A 15299-nucleotide genomic window follows, 5' to 3' on the forward strand; every position below is an offset into this window, starting at 1 on the left:
TCTAAATATTCCAACTGGGTTCAATAAAGCGTTATCTATGTACACAGTATGGAACAGTGCAGCAGCATTTGAAGTTCACGTTCATTGCATTTGGTCCTTACAGAGAGTTGTTTTGCGGACTACACAGTACTTCTTTTTGTATATGCAAATGGATTGACCTACATTTGGCACAGTCATAACATGGAGCCTTACTAACAAGACCTTTTTTCTCACTTATCTGGAGCTTTGCATGTGTTTGTGTCATATTGTGCACAATTTAGCATGCATATATTTAGATTACAGCAAAATTAATATCTCGTTATAAGAAAGGGAGAAAACATTCTAATCAATTTAAAATGTATGCTGATGCCACCATCTTAGAAACAGCCTGCCTGTCCGGGACCCACTGGACTAACTGAGACTCTAGACCCACTGGACTAACTGAGACTCTAGACCCACTGGACTAACTGAGACTCTAGACCCACTGGAGTAACTGAGGCTCCACATCTACACTGACATGGCTACTCAGAGTACAAATAACAAAGTATGGATTGGTACTAGCTGGGCCACCCAATGGAGAATGGGTTCCCTCTTGAGTCTTGGTCTTCTCAACTTTTCTTTCGAAATCCAACCTAGGGAGATTTTGTTGTCACCTTTGCCCCTGGCTTGCTCATTAGGGATCTGGACCCACACATTTGTAAAGCTGCTGTGTGATGTGTGTTGTAAAAAACAGACACACTATATAAATTAATTTGACTTGACTTGAATAGTGTTTTAGAGTGTTATGTGTTCTCAGAGATGGGGCTAGCCGATGTTATAGGGAACATATGTTGCATTATCTACCCAAGCTAATACATTAGATTATCTGACCAAGCTAATTCACGAAGAAGTAACACTCGAGGCACCAAGTGAGGCTTTGAGAACAAAAAGCTGGGAAGTGTGGGATCAAACTGCATACTGCCTTATTTTCCAGTTGTCACGGTACCCCCCCTTCCTTGCTGGTGTCTACCGGCAACCGGCGGTGCACGTGGACTTTTGTTTGTTATTCCTGTTACCTTGTCAAGTCTTATGCTTGTCCACAGCTTCCTCAGGTGGTGTGTGTTGGAAACGAGTAGCCACACCACCTGAGGGTTATTATGTTGTCTGTATTTAAGCCTGTTTAGTTCGTATGACTGATGTTGGTCATTATTGTTTTTGGCGCGTTTGTTCGCTTTAGTGCACTTGTATGTTCGGTTTCGGTCATTCCATTAATTACTTCAGTTGGAAACTTGCATTTGCTCCTCTTTGTTTATTTTATTAGCCATGTCCTATGGCCGTGACACCAGTGCAGCTGAACAGCCTCCAAGCATTCACTGCACGACTCTACTCAGCCATGTTTCTCTTTAGGGACTCTGCTTTCCACTGACAGACACTCAACGAGGAATATTCTTGACAAACACTAGCAGTGTAGGGAAGGCCTACAATGAAAACATGTTCAAACAAAATTGTCTTGTCAGAAAAGGAGGAAGACCTTATTCTGGAATAAATAACATTTATTTAAACACTGGAACACCACATCGACCCCGTTTTCCGGAAGTCTATTAAGCACAGAGCCTGCTTTCATTCCCTCTGAGGTGACAACAGATTCACATCCATACACAACTAATCTAACATCATCCTGACGAGGGTTTCAGGGCAGCACTGCAACTACCTCAGTACACAGCATGCTTGAGACATTCCTTATATCAAATGCACATACAGGATTCAAAAGTCTATCCTTTGCCATGTTGAGGTTGCTACTCTAATCAACAAAGACCTACTTTAACACATTATGAAGATTGTCGACCAATATTTCTTGTCTAGTATAAATAATTACTCCCTGCAGCTATGGGAATGTTTTTTTTCCCTTTTTTTTTTTTTTTTTTTTTACAAAAAGAACAAAGTAAATGTGTTGAGTATCAAGTCATCATGCAGATTATCTAGCAGTGCTGACACAGTATATGTGGATTAGAAGAATACAGGCCAATATACAAATGCCATAGTAAAACACAGAGCTTCTTTAAAATACCCTTTGGTACGTTTACATACACATATATAAAAAGTCAAACAGCAAAATCATTGTGAAAGAAAATGATTAACATTGTTGACTATTAAAATAAACAGATTCTATTTCATTTGATCATTGACATGGTACCACATTTGGTAAGTAAATCTAAAAATAGGTAACTGGTGCGTTTGTCTTTATTTTTTATAAAACCCACCATATGCATGTTCTTAGTAAACACTTGAACAATGCTTTAGGTGACTAGAATTCTCAAGATCTACTGTGCAGTGTTGTACAAGGACCAAGTGACAGTACTGAACGATTAACTTGGCCCACAGGAGCCCGATAGATAGAGGCAAGAAATTGTCAGGACTTTAAGAGTGGGAGGATGGAGGCAAACTGAGGGTGTGTAGCGTTTAGTTTCTCCCCACATTACGTTGGCTCACTTTGTCCACTCGGGTGCAAAATGAACAAGGGGAGAGAGCAGCTGGAGGTGTGGGCTGTGACGATGGCAGCGCAGTGATTCACAATGCGAGTCACCCTTCTCTTTCATAAGTGCTAAAGGAAGACCCATTTCGTTCCTCAGAACACAGAGACATACATATTATCGCCTCCTTCCTGTGAGTGAGGGACACGGACTATTCACTAAATAATTCAGCACTGAAGAGTGAAGCAAATCTATACAATTGAGAGCCAGAGACACTAATCCAGTAAATTGGTGACAAAGTCATGATGAAATTATATAACTTGAGGAAAGAAGAAATCCTTTCTATTGCATGTAAGAGGATATACCATAGGTATATGATATTTCATGATATTTTAAGACTACATCATTAGCTACAGAGAATGTTCTAAGCACTTATGGTCATTAAAAGCTTCTCACAACACAGTTTTCTCAAGAGTGCACAACTAGGATTACAATGTTAGTTTCGTCTGTTTTCAAGAGCCAGCTTGCAAAAGTTCTCTTTATTCCAGTTTTCTAACTTGTCTTATTACATTTTCTAAGTAGGGCAGCACCAATTTCATGAAATATTTGCATTACAAAAAATAAGGGCATTGGCTAACAATCACTAAAAAATTACTTTTATAAATGTATTTTAGATGTTTACAGTGTTTAAAGACTTGGCACTAGCTGAACTTCACAGTGTGTCACATACAACAAAATATTTGTATGATATGCTACAGTATATTTCCTCATTATCACAAGGGCCAACAGCCTCCAAACAGTTCTGAGTTTGTGCTTTTGTGTTACAGTCGCTACATCAAATATCTCATGCATGATAAACAGTAGGAATCATCAAAAAATAATGAGGTCTATCCAGAGGGCAAAACAGAACAACAAAACAGACATGTGGATAAATACAGTGAATACCTCAGTGTAATAAACATGTTCTGATCAATCTTCACCCCCTTTTTCTTTGTAATAAACAGTGAAAAGGCCTTATTGGCTTGCTACTCTTTAAAAGCTAGGGTGGTGGAAGTGCCCTTGTAGAAAATGTTTCTGGTATTGTCAGGACTGTTTCCTCTTTCAGGAATCAGGATCATATTGCTCTTCCTGCAAAGGGTGGAATTGCGGCTCTGGGGGCCATTCTCGCTGCTCTCCAGCGGGGTAACGCGGATAGTGGAGATGGCCTGATGAGGGTGGTGGTCTTGCACTGTGTTGGATAGGGTGGAGACAGCAGAGATGGTAGGGAGAGTTGGCACTGTGGCAGAGACTGGAGCGGTGGAGTTTCTCCTTTGTCTGTCTGTGGATCCATAGCCATCCTGAACCACCTCTGAGCTCTCGGAGTCTCGGTTTAGGTCGTTGAGCTCGATGGACTGCCTGAAGGTGCTCTGAGACTTCCAGGTCCAGGAGCCGCTGCCATCAGTGGAGTGAGCATGCACGAGTGGCCGGCTGTTCTCAGGGTGCGCCTCCACCCTCACAATGGCCCCCATGGAGCCCTGGCTGGCAGCAGCTAGCCCAGGCTCCTCTGTCAGGCTCTTGTAGCGGTGCAGGGGAGCAGTGGAGCTGGTGTGGCTGCTGCTTTCTGAGCTGGGTGAGCCTGTTGGCAGCAGACCCTGCTGCTTAGACATAGCAATGACCTGCATGACACGTGGCTGCCCATTCCCGTTAGTCCTGACGGGGGGCACCCCACCCTTCTCCATGCTCTTCAGCCAGTTGTCCTGCATGGTGCTGCCTGGTGAGGTGCTGACACACTCCTGGCCTTCCTCTGGAATGTGCACCAGCTGGGAAGAGCCTGGCCTGGACTGAATGGGTATCCTAGTGCCTCCTGCAATGCCGCTGGGGTTGCTGGGTAGTGTAGAACTCCCGGTGGTCAGTTTGAGGCCCTGGCGTTCCCCGCTGATGCCCACGGCAGAGGGCTCGGAGCTGGAGCGTGTCTCCAGGCTTCCAGGCACTGGCTGGCCTGCTCCTCTCTCCATGGCCTGCAGAGACAGCTTGCGGCTCTCAGTCTTGCTCTTCCACTGTGACAGCAGTTGCTTGGAGCGACTGGAGTCCACGGAAGAGTGAACGGTGGCGCAGCGCCGGGCGTCATCGTCCATGGCAGCCGAGTGGATCCGGGGAAGAGTGTGGCTGAAGGTCACCAGGTTCTCCCTGGCTATGGGGCTGATCGCCTCCATGTCAGCGCTGGACCTTTTCAGGTTGCTGAGGGAGGTGCTCTGGCGGGCCGCGGCACTGCGGTGCAGGATGCTCTCTGAGCGGGAGAAGGAGAGCCCATCACTGCTGCTGCAGCTTTTGGCAGGCAGGTGGTGGCCCCTACGCTGCCCCAGCTCGGCCAGGGGCTGCAGCGGGTCCCGGGCTTGAGGCTCGCAGCCGCCACGCTTTTCACCACTGGGCTGGAAATTCCCCACTGCATTCAGAGCCTGCATTGAGCCGAGATATCAGGATCATTCAAAGAGAGATCAGACTCATTCAAAACCACACACAGTACCAAGTGCACATGAGGTGTCTTAGCACTCCTGATTAGACTGGGAAGGAACTCACTAAGTAAACAGCAATGCTTCCTCCAAGGAGGAATCCCAGGTAGACATCTATGGCATGGTTCTTGTGCTGGATGATGCGGGTCAGGCCGCATATGATGGCGCTGATGATGAAGGAGAAGATCAACAGAGGCTTCAGTAGTTTTGATGAGTCTGTCAGAGTGCTGTTGAAATACATCTATAGAAACAATTGCACTTGCATTAAAATCTCAGTTACACTAGCATGGAAAAATAAGACTAGTGTTTGACTCCATTCCACTGACAGTGGCGACTTTCGATACAAAATTCATTTTTGTCCAATACTGTTTAAACAGTGTCTGAGAAAATAAGCATTAACTCTAATCAAGATGACAAAAAACTAATATGTGTGGTTCTAAGCATAGCTCAGTTTATTATTGGTTAACAGATGGACTGGCTTAAGTTAATTGCAACAAGATGGTACCGGATTTGTGACAAAACGGTAACATCTGTTCACTCTAATTTGAATCCAGTGTTTTATATTGATTGAGGATTGAGCAGATCTCAGCCTTATGCAGCTTCTGGGACTGGTCCAAGGTATGTGAGTCAGCGTACTATTCATAGTCACTTCATTAATAAGGCAGATTTATTGCTTGTATTCGCAGCATGAACACACGCCTGCTACTCCAGGGTACCAGGGCAAGGCCAGGCATTGAGAGGAGAGCCTACTGCACCTTGGCTGATCTTGCATTTTTTGTGGTTTACGCTGACTTTTTGCTTACAAGAGAGAACAGCCTAACTGAGCAACAGTGAAATGCATCAACAACAAGGCAGAATTTTGAAATATTCTCTTTATCATTGCAGCATGCAATATTCAAGTACGGTGGATTAGACTTCATATGAAAAAGCTTTGTGTGAGGAGGTAGAATGGTGTGAAGGAGACAATATACTCTGCGTAGGAATAACATGCTACTCACAGAGATGTAGACAGCAGCGAAGGACGCCAACGTGGCATGCTGGGAAGGGAAGGATTTTCTGAAAATGAAAGCATCAAATCACACTGGGTGCCATTATACTGACTTTATCAATAATAATTTAAAAATTCCTTTTTTTCCAAAAGTGCCGGGACAGCAACATAACTGCCTGTACTATTGTAGTCTTTAAACCAATGATCAACCACAAAAACATCAAATGCCAAAAGTTAGCTTTCATTTTATTTTAACAAGTAAATGAGAATAGGTTCTCTGGCACATCAGATAGCAAATGAATTTCAAGTAAATCTAAACTATTTCTGCAAGTGTTCCAAGGTGAATAATCTCACAAAAGGTGGTGCACTGCATATGTCTATGACTTGTGCCATTTTGGGTGTTTCCCAGTGCTGGCCTGAATTTAACGGTCCGTTTCCTTGTTCTGGCTGAAGGATAAATAAAGCTGCTCGTTTTTGCACTCATTGATAGGGACACCAAAGGAACCCTGAACTAACTCCATATTCAAGCACTCTGTAGAAAGGTGGCCTGAATTTCTGCAGTCTAATCCTGCCGTGCAAGGAAACAGTGTATTTTTAGGCTCTCCATACTGAGGGATACAGGGAGATGCAAAATGATCCACTCAGTAATATTTATAAAATGTCTGTCCAGTTGAACTGGTCCAGTGTAAATCCCACATGTGCTCTGCATTCTGTGCTGAGTGTGGCTATATTTCCAATTATTTCATTATTCACTGTCCACTCATAACATTGCCACATCCCCTGAAACCTACCTCATTAAAGTGAACATCAAAAACCTCTCAATCTACAGCCCCCATTCTTTGACTCCACAAGAGCTTCCATATCTGCGGGCTGTTGAGCTCCTTGGTTTAAAACAACACTGGGAATCATGTATTCAAACATGAGGTAAAATACAGGTCATTTGCATGCCAGGTTATGCATGCTTTTAAAGTTTCTGCATGACATGCTGATGCTCTGTGTGGACTTCAATTCCCCAGCATCTGTTAGGGTTGGGGATGCACACTCAGTTCTGCATAACATAAATAAATCAATCAATCAGTCTAGCCTGGGCTGGAAGCTTCCTTTACACCCTTTTTCCTCACCCTGAACTATGCCCCCTCAGCACTTTGCTTAACTGCTTATTTACTTTGAAATTTATAGTTTGTCATCACAACCATACAAATTTACTGCTGACAGTCCCTGGGTTTTTATACTCGCTAGTTTTATGCCGGTTCTACCTGCCAGCATTGATGATGGCAGTGTCAGGCCCAGAGCAGATGTCCTCCAGGATGAAGGAGCTCTCGTCACACGAGGTGTTCAAGTAGGTGTAATTGGGTTTGCAGACAGTGAGGAAGTAGGGTGCTGGATAACCCGTTGACAGCTGGATGATGTCAGTTATTAATGCAGTGGCACAGAGGCCAAACACATGAACCCCTTTGAAAACACATTTTGAGTACAGTTCAATAAATGTCAGAGACTATACATTCACTAAATCCAATTAAAAGAAATCACTGCTCTCAGGAGTGCCAGTGGAAGCTGGGCTGGTAGTTTAAGTGACCTACCCACAAACCTGACAGCACGACGGATGTAGGAGTTGAAGTTGCAGCCGGCTGCATTAATGTCGGCCTCGGCTCCAGGGCCGCTCTGAGTTCTGGACACACAGCAGAAGAGAATGCCCTCTCCTATCATTATCTGTAGACAGAGGAGCCTCAGGGTCAGAGGTTTTTTCATTCTACAGCAGGGACTAAAGGCAAGCTGACATCCTGTATTAAAGGTCTTTTATTAGAGAGTTAATTTCACTTTGTGGATGTGAGTCAAAGATAACTAAAAGTATCTGATAAATGGTGCCATACTTTGAATATGCAGTAATAATTCTGCAGGAGTTAAAATTTTTTCTCTTGATTTGCTCTTGATTTAGTTGTAGTCAGGTGCAGTGATGAGGGTGTCTGACACCAGTCTGTATAGCACATCACTGCATATCTTTTATTCCAGTCTGGCCATGAAACACTGTGGAACATCTCAACAGACAAGAAAACTGTCTCCATCACATAAAAATGCAGGCACCCAGATCACTGGTGCAGTATTTACAAAAAAATGGTAATCAGAAAAATGATCACTTCTTTCATCACATACTCCATGCAGGGTTGACTGGAAATGCCATTTTCATGAGCCATTTTTAACCGGCGCTAACTTCTTACCAATGAGGATGAAAACCATGGAGCAAATCTGCAGCTCTGCACCTGTGCATCCCACCTGTGTATGGTTCAATCTGTCCCTGTCTTCCCATGTGGCCTGTTCTGGCATCACCACAGGCATGGAAGTGGAAGACTACACAGTGTAATGATTTTGTGCTGCCCTGGTCAGCATATCAGCAAAATAACTGCAAATTTTGTCAGCATACATCCATCCCAAAAGCCTGCTTAGAAAATCCTCATTTGGTTTTGTTTCTAAGTGCAGTATGATACTCAACCTTTACAGTCAGGCAAAGCTATTCTAAACATTTTCTGCATATATCACATACATACCCACATACATACAACTGCTGCTTCCATTCCTGTGTAGACTAGACTGCTTTGGTTGCTCGGTGAGGAGTTTAAATCCCGGTGGGACTGTGCGTTTGATGTGTACAGTGCTCCACACGCTGCCCTGGCAGGCAAGGTGCTAAGGATACAGACTGAACGTTGGCTTGATGATGTGTCACGCAGTGAGCTGAATCAGAGCCCAGAGAGCATGCGGATCACAGCACACAGCTCCATCTGACTGACTCCAGCACTCCAATTACCAGCACACAGCCTCTCTTCTACACCGTGACAATTGGCAAAACCACAGGAGTGCCCACAGCCTGCAGTCACTTCCTCCCTAATGCTAAATCTGGCTTGTTAGGTAAACAGACCCCAGTCAAAGATGAGCTAAGGAAAAGGAAAGAAGTGATCTTATAACCCAGGATTCATGGCCAAATGTGTATTTCTACATAGGTATTAGTATTAAGGCAGTGCATATCAAATTAAAGAACATGCTGTAACAAGTAAGTGCTGTAACATAACACTCAGCTTAACTGAAATAAGTTGAAAAGAACACATTTACTTATTACTTACTTTTTTAATGACAAATCATATTTTGTAACATATGAAAACAGCAGATGTATTTATTTTTAATCTGTACTTGAGAATTACATGAAAAACCCTGAAACCTTCTGCAAACTTCTAACTGCAGTCAGGTGTTGAGACTGTGCGCATATATGCTGCCATTTTTGGCTAGGCTCTAAACTGCAGTTCTTTCTGGGTTACAGAAAGGCCAACTGTGGCCAGCAAATGAAGAGTAGGGTCTTTTCATACTTTAGACTACAAACCCATTTAGCCATTGTGTCATTTATCTAAAAATGTACCAATATGCCTCGAGAACTCAATGCCAAATCAAGTGTGCAATAATCAACACATTTGCACCTGACTGACACAAACTCTTACCACAATAAATCTCCAATAACAGCCTAGTGTGACACAGCCCACCAGAAAGCACACTGCCTGGTTTGAGCCCTGGCCACCCTCTTGCTCTTCCTCAGCTGTATACAGATGAGGGAAAGCAGGTTCACCTGTGCTTCCATGACCCTCAAAAGGACAGCCAACCAGCTGGCATTGACTTCCCAGCACCAGGGAAGGGTTGGTCCAAAGTCTTTCTGATTTTCAGAATGGTTGGAAATATGGGACAACCCCATTCTGTCAGCATCTCATAGGAGGTCTACTTTGCAAGTTTTAACTGAATGCACCTGTGCCATATTACCTGTTGTTTTCATATAGCTGTTTATTTCAGTTCATCATTGCGAGGTATTTCCTATTCTTATAAATGCATACCAAGCGGTTTCTCCGTTTTGTGTCTCCTTTGGTTTCAACCTTGTTAGTATCTTGGATTACACCTCTTTGGATCTGCCCATCTGTTTGGTGGTCATCTCTTAACCTACTCGGTTCTGGACTTAGCCCGTTATTGTTTTTGCTCTGGAAACACCTCTTTTGTATTTTTTGCTCTGCTCTGGTACTGACCTCTGATTGTTTATCATTTATGTCTCTGGATTAATGGATCATGATAAAAATACAGTGGAATGCAGCAGATCTGTGGTGATTTAACCAGCAATTATTTATTTTTCTTTGTGTGTTTTGAGTATAAACTAGTGAAACCCCGTAATGAGTTAATATGACAAATCCACCTATAAAGTGGGTTAAGTATGACAAACCTACCTATAAAGTATAAATAGACTGCAACCAACCATGAATGTTTTATTTAAAAGGAATAATCTGAAACAATACAAACAATTTTACTTTTAATGCAAGCATAACAAAGCAGTGTCCTGATTTTAAAATCCTACATGAACAATGCTTTGGGAAACAGTTCCCACTCAGCTGACCTAACAAACAAGCAAGCAAGAGTACATTTTATGACTTTTCAGCATGCTAAGAGTAGAAGAAGCCCTAATGAGGAATACTGTCTGTGTATGAATGTGTGTGTATATATATGTGTGTGTGTGTATGTGTATATGTATGTATGTATGTGTATATATATGTGTGTGTGTGTGTGTGTGTGTGTGTGTGTGTGTGTGTGTGTGTGTGTGTGTGTGTGTGTGTGTGTGTGTGTGTGTGTGTGTGTGTTACTAACCGTGATGGCAGGTGCAGCAAAAGAGAGGCTGAGGAGCATGAGGAAGGGAATAACCTCGTGCATGGGCTCAACATATGGCAAACTCAGACTGCGGTCATGGCAACTGAACCCCCAGCGCACTGGCTTGAAAATGTCTGTCCACTCTAGAAAGTAAAGGCTCACCACAGATGACACCAGGATTGGAAGCTGGAAGAAAACAAAACAATATAATGAGAGAAAATTACATCAACAGAGCATCTCTAGTGCATTTCATTTTAGGGAGAATGTGACTTCTGCAAGGGTAAATCCTACTAATTTTTAGATCTCATATGTGAAGTCTGTGTAAGCTACAATACTGATTTTCTATTTTGCCAAGACAGAGAATTTAACATGGCTATTCACAAGAACGATGTAATACATAACCACTGACCAATGAAAATCAATAAATCAAACCAACCAAATCAATCAAAGAAATGCCCAACTGGGACCGAAGTCTTGTTTACATCTGGGCCTTGCAACCCAAATCAAGTAAGACACAGTAAAAGCTAAACCACATAAGATAATGTACTATAGCAAATAACAAAGAAACACACATATACCCCTGTATCAACCATAAAACAGAAAATTAAAACAAGAACACTCCTTGTTGAAATTTAAATGGGCTTAAAGTAACCAGATAAGAAAGAAATGCTACTGAAATTAACCAAACAAAAATGACCAATAAAACAAAATGCTTTCTTTCTTCAGTGATGCTATAAATGACTTGCCTGTAACACTGCTTTATCAGGCTATGAAAGGATGCACCACTGCACTGATCTCTTATTGTTATGTCTTGGTTCCCATACAAAGAACACCAATTATCTTTAAGTGCTTTGAGAAGCCCGTTCTGTTAGGCACTCTTTCCTCAGAAGATGTTGCACAGTGCAAACATTCTCATTACTAGGGTTGATGTTTAGGTAATGAATTTCCTGATCAGAGTACATTTCACTTTACAAGGTCCCGACTTCAATCAATAACAACTCCATCTCAACTCAGTTTTGGAATCCAACAATAATTAGAACCGCAACATGGCTTAATTTTTTCCCCCCTTTCTTTCCAATTTGAAAATTTAGGTTCAAAGACACTGGTTTCAGTGTGCTGCCACCTGCCAACAGACATTCCACAGTAGGCAGACGAAACACTGTACAAGGTCCATTCCTAGCCAGGAACAACATCTGTGAAGGGATAAGGGCAGCACCTGAATCCATTGTGAAAGTCATGTAAGAGGACATAAGGTATCTGATAAGGCAAAATGCACTAGGACTGCAAACTGATTTAGTTAAGGTCCTAATGTGTGCTGGGGGATGAAATTACTGACTGGGCAGCTTTTAGAAGCATCTCATGCGTTATGAACCCATACTCACTACAATACATGGAAAAAGAGGGACTTAAGGATGTCGCTTGTAGCTGGAGAGAATACTTGTGCAGCTTAACCGACACAAGTATGCTGTTTATGAGTGGCACTTCCGCATGGGGTCCAAGTTCAGAAATTGGATTCTTCATACAGCATGATTCAATATTCAAGGATGTGCTGAAACCCCCCACTACCTGCTGACCTAAAGGACACATCTTGATGTCAGACCAATCTGACATCTTGTTAAGCTAAGAAAGGCTTAGAAATCCACCACTGAACTCAAACCCACAGCTGGATACAGCATACCCAAAGTGCTAGAATGATAATACTAGAATGAGAAAGTAGAAACCTAATGACAACATAATCTATTAAGGCTCTGCATTTCATTTGTCAAAAGAAGGCAGAAGACACTTCTAAGACACTTTTATTCATGTTTTGCCATTATGAAAAGTTCAAAACCTCAGAGGACAGTGACTAAAGACTGAGGTATGTGTGAAATGATTATTTATGGAAGGGTTGTTCAGAATGCTGTCCCTGAAACTGAATACAGATCTACAGCGGAAAGGAAGAGGGGCTGCCGGATGCCTTATCACTCAGTATCCAAAGAAGTTGCAGATCTCTGTCCCATATGTTCATCCAAAATATTACCTTAAGCATCTCTCTCTCTCTCCCTCCCTCCCTCCCTCTCTCTGCACACACTTCTACTGAGGAGAAATCATAGGTCACTGGACACACCTTGAGTACAGTAAAACTCAGCAAGCAGCAAGCAGTCACAGCTGCTCATTTTAACACAGTGCATATTAAACAGAAGTGAACCCAAAGATCTTCTCGTTCTGCAGCATAACTTACCCCCAGATCTCACTCATTTACTGCATAATATACCCCAAGCCTCAACCCTTTAGTTAATTAATGTCAAAGACCATCACAATCACCATACACCAAGGCATATCATATAACACTGGAGTGTAAGTGATACCTCCTTCACTCCTGGAACACAATTAGGGTGTTAGGGTGGAGCACAATTAGGGTGTACCTCAAAGATGCGGCTATAGTGCCACGTAGTGTCTCAGATTCAAAGAGAGGCAGGCACTGTAAGAGTTAAGCATGGCTGCAATTTCAGATACACATCAGCCAATCTTAAAAGATAGATTAGAATTCCCCTCATGCCTGAAAATGGCCTTCTATGCTTATTCAAGTGTATCATACCTCAAATTGTGAAAAAAATGGGAGGAGGAGGTGGTACTGAAGTTTAAATAATACATTAAAACAAAGAGAGGCTGCTTAGGTTTGGGTTAGCCACTTTAAATACTCAAGGTAGCTGTATAGTTACATCAAGCATGGAACACTTCCCACTGGTGATAAAGGCTTACTAACCAATTCTTTTTAAATTCTTAGACAGTAAGAATTTAACTAATTGTCCCAAAGACAGCAGTGTACAGAGATGTGACCGAGGAGTCAGAGTAGTCACATAAATAGGGGCTTCCACCTCCTGAGTCACCAAGTACAGGAGAGGTGGAGGTGCATAGCATGACCTGAACCAAGGTATACCACCACACAAACACACTCCCACCCACATGTATGAGTACTGGCTCAAGCCTCTGTCTTTCTTGCATTATAATTTCCTATGTGTCCATTCTGTTCTTTGCTGTAATGTAATTCTACATTAGGTCAAATTGGTGGATGAAGTCTCTCTCCTAAAACACACAGACTAAAACACCCATTAAGAATATGTAAAGAAAAAAAAAAAAAAGGTTAACTACACAAACTCAGGGCATAATGACTGTGAGAGGTAAACATGAAAGAGCCAGGGTTCCCCATAAAAGTACAGACATGTTTTAATTAAAAATGAACAAGTTCATTGTTTTTTCTCCTTCTGATCTGGAAGCCTTTAAGAAAGTGTGTCAATGATTCCAAATTTGACTTGTATGAAAAAAAATACTCACATGAAAAATGGTGTTATGGCATGTTTGTTTATGAGTAACTTTTGTTTGCAAACTGTCTCCACAAGTGTCATGCAAAGCCAATACTGATATGGTGACTCATTTTATTTTCTGTATTTTAAAAGAGCCAAACTCTGCAGGGAGCCGTACTGCATTTCATTTTAAATCAAACAAAATGGCATCACGGCAGGTATCTTTATCGCAGGATTTCGAGCGAGATATTTACATTTATCAACAAAACTCCCCATTAGGTCCAAAAAGATAACAATTTAAAGCGTACTTAATCACCTATGTCAGCATACGCGGAGTGCATTTTCTCAGCTGGGGTTTTGGTAAAGCTTTGCCTGTTTTAATTGCCAGTTTCTACGGTAGCACATCGTAGTGGTCAAAGCAGACTGTCACGACAGACATCCAAAACATTCAGTGAAGGAAAAGCCAATCAAAACACAAAGTAATCCATAACCTACCTCAACGAAATAGAAGCATGGTAACAAAGTAATGCTATCCTTAGTCGTCCTTGCACCAAATCTTTCTCTCGAAGACATGGTTATACCTCTTCTTTCCCCCCAGCCAACAAGAAACCCGGATAACTTGTAGCCTTTTTAGTTGACCGCGACCACCTTCAACCGACAATTCAAGGCGACTGTCACAGCTGCTGTTTGCTCCATACGTATCGCCAAGGCTGCAGGGACTAACTACATGGGCTATTACAATATCTTACTAAATGGCCACAATTAAATATCCACCTTTTACGACTCATACGCGCATCGGTGTATAACGCTCATATTCTAATTCGCAACAGCCAGCGAGCACAACAAAACGGCCAAATTACACGAGAGAATGATGGCTTTGGAAGTGCTGAAGCGCATGCGCAACATTAACTACGCTTTGCATTCCTCTGATCTCATATGCTTACTGGAGCGGAAAGGCGCTAACTATTTATTTTAGGTTATTTATTTTACATTTTGCTTTACTACTTTCTACTATAACATTAATATTGTACAATTACATACTATAAATTACATAATATAAAAAACGTTTTCATGGATTGTTAAGGTAAATATTCATGCATTCCTTGCATGCTTTCTTTGCATGCTTTCTTCTAATATAAAGCCCTACTTTTTCATGAAGAATTTTGCAAAGAATTTTTGGAAAGTGACGCTGTCCAAATTTCAATTCTAACTATTACAAAGAAATCCTGCTGTTGTAAACTAGTTTCAGCTATACCTTTATGGTAATGGATTTTAGATACTTAAAGCATGCTTCCTTTGTATTCCTTGAGGTTTGAAGAAACTATTAAACATAACACTAATAATTATATAAACACAGCACTGATAGCTATATTTCAAAATTGCTGGCATCTCCTTATAAAACGTGGTATAATTATGTGATTTTCAGTAAGATACATTTTAAAACAAA

The 15299-nt window shown here is 41.9% G+C and overlaps 1 protein-coding gene across 3 annotated transcripts; it reads right to left on the reverse strand.

Moving 5' to 3' along the window:
• Positions 1 to 1439: 1439 nt before the first annotated feature.
• On the reverse strand, positions 1440 to 14713 carry LOC113581268 (phospholipid phosphatase-related protein type 4). 3 transcript variants are annotated; one of them, XM_027016292.2, is made up of 7 exons: positions 14348 to 14713; positions 10569 to 10754; positions 7487 to 7616; positions 7163 to 7358; positions 5917 to 5974; positions 4986 to 5159; positions 1441 to 4864 (listed from the first exon to the last, which is right to left on the reverse strand). In XM_027016292.2, exons 1-7 carry the CDS (start codon positions 14423 to 14425, stop codon positions 3455 to 3457), a joined length of 2232 nt encoding a protein of 743 aa, XP_026872093.2. In that variant the 5' UTR covers positions 14426 to 14713; the 3' UTR covers positions 1441 to 3454. The 3 variants fall into 3 exon arrangements, with proteins under 3 accessions (XP_035387129.1, XP_035387130.1, XP_026872093.2); XM_035531236.1 differs by lacking the exon at positions 14348 to 14713 and having other exon boundaries at positions 1440 to 4864; positions 7487 to 7575; positions 10569 to 10742; XM_035531237.1 differs by lacking the exons at positions 10569 to 10754; positions 14348 to 14713 and having other exon boundaries at positions 1440 to 4864; positions 7495 to 7611.
• Between the last annotated feature and the right edge of the window lie 586 nt (positions 14714 to 15299).

Source organism: Electrophorus electricus, chromosome 10 (genome assembly GCF_013358815.1).
Source record: "Electrophorus electricus isolate fEleEle1 chromosome 10, fEleEle1.pri, whole genome shotgun sequence".
NCBI classification, from domain to species: Eukaryota; Metazoa; Chordata; class Actinopteri; order Gymnotiformes; family Gymnotidae; genus Electrophorus; species Electrophorus electricus.

Bases quoted from the DNA above. Each gene is read 5' to 3' on its own strand.
- LOC113581268 (XM_027016292.2), bottom strand. From the start codon at position 14,425: ATGTCTTCGAGAGAAAGATTTGGTGCAAGGACGACTAAGGATAGCATT. The intron at 7,617-10,568 runs GTTAGTAACACA...CTCTGTCTACAG, and splicing joins TTGCTGCACCTGCCATCACG to ATAATGATAGGAGAGGGCAT. The intron at 5,160-5,916 runs GTGAGTAGCATG...TTGTTTCTATAG, and splicing joins TCGCTGCTGTCTACATCTCT to ATGTATTTCAACAGCACTCT.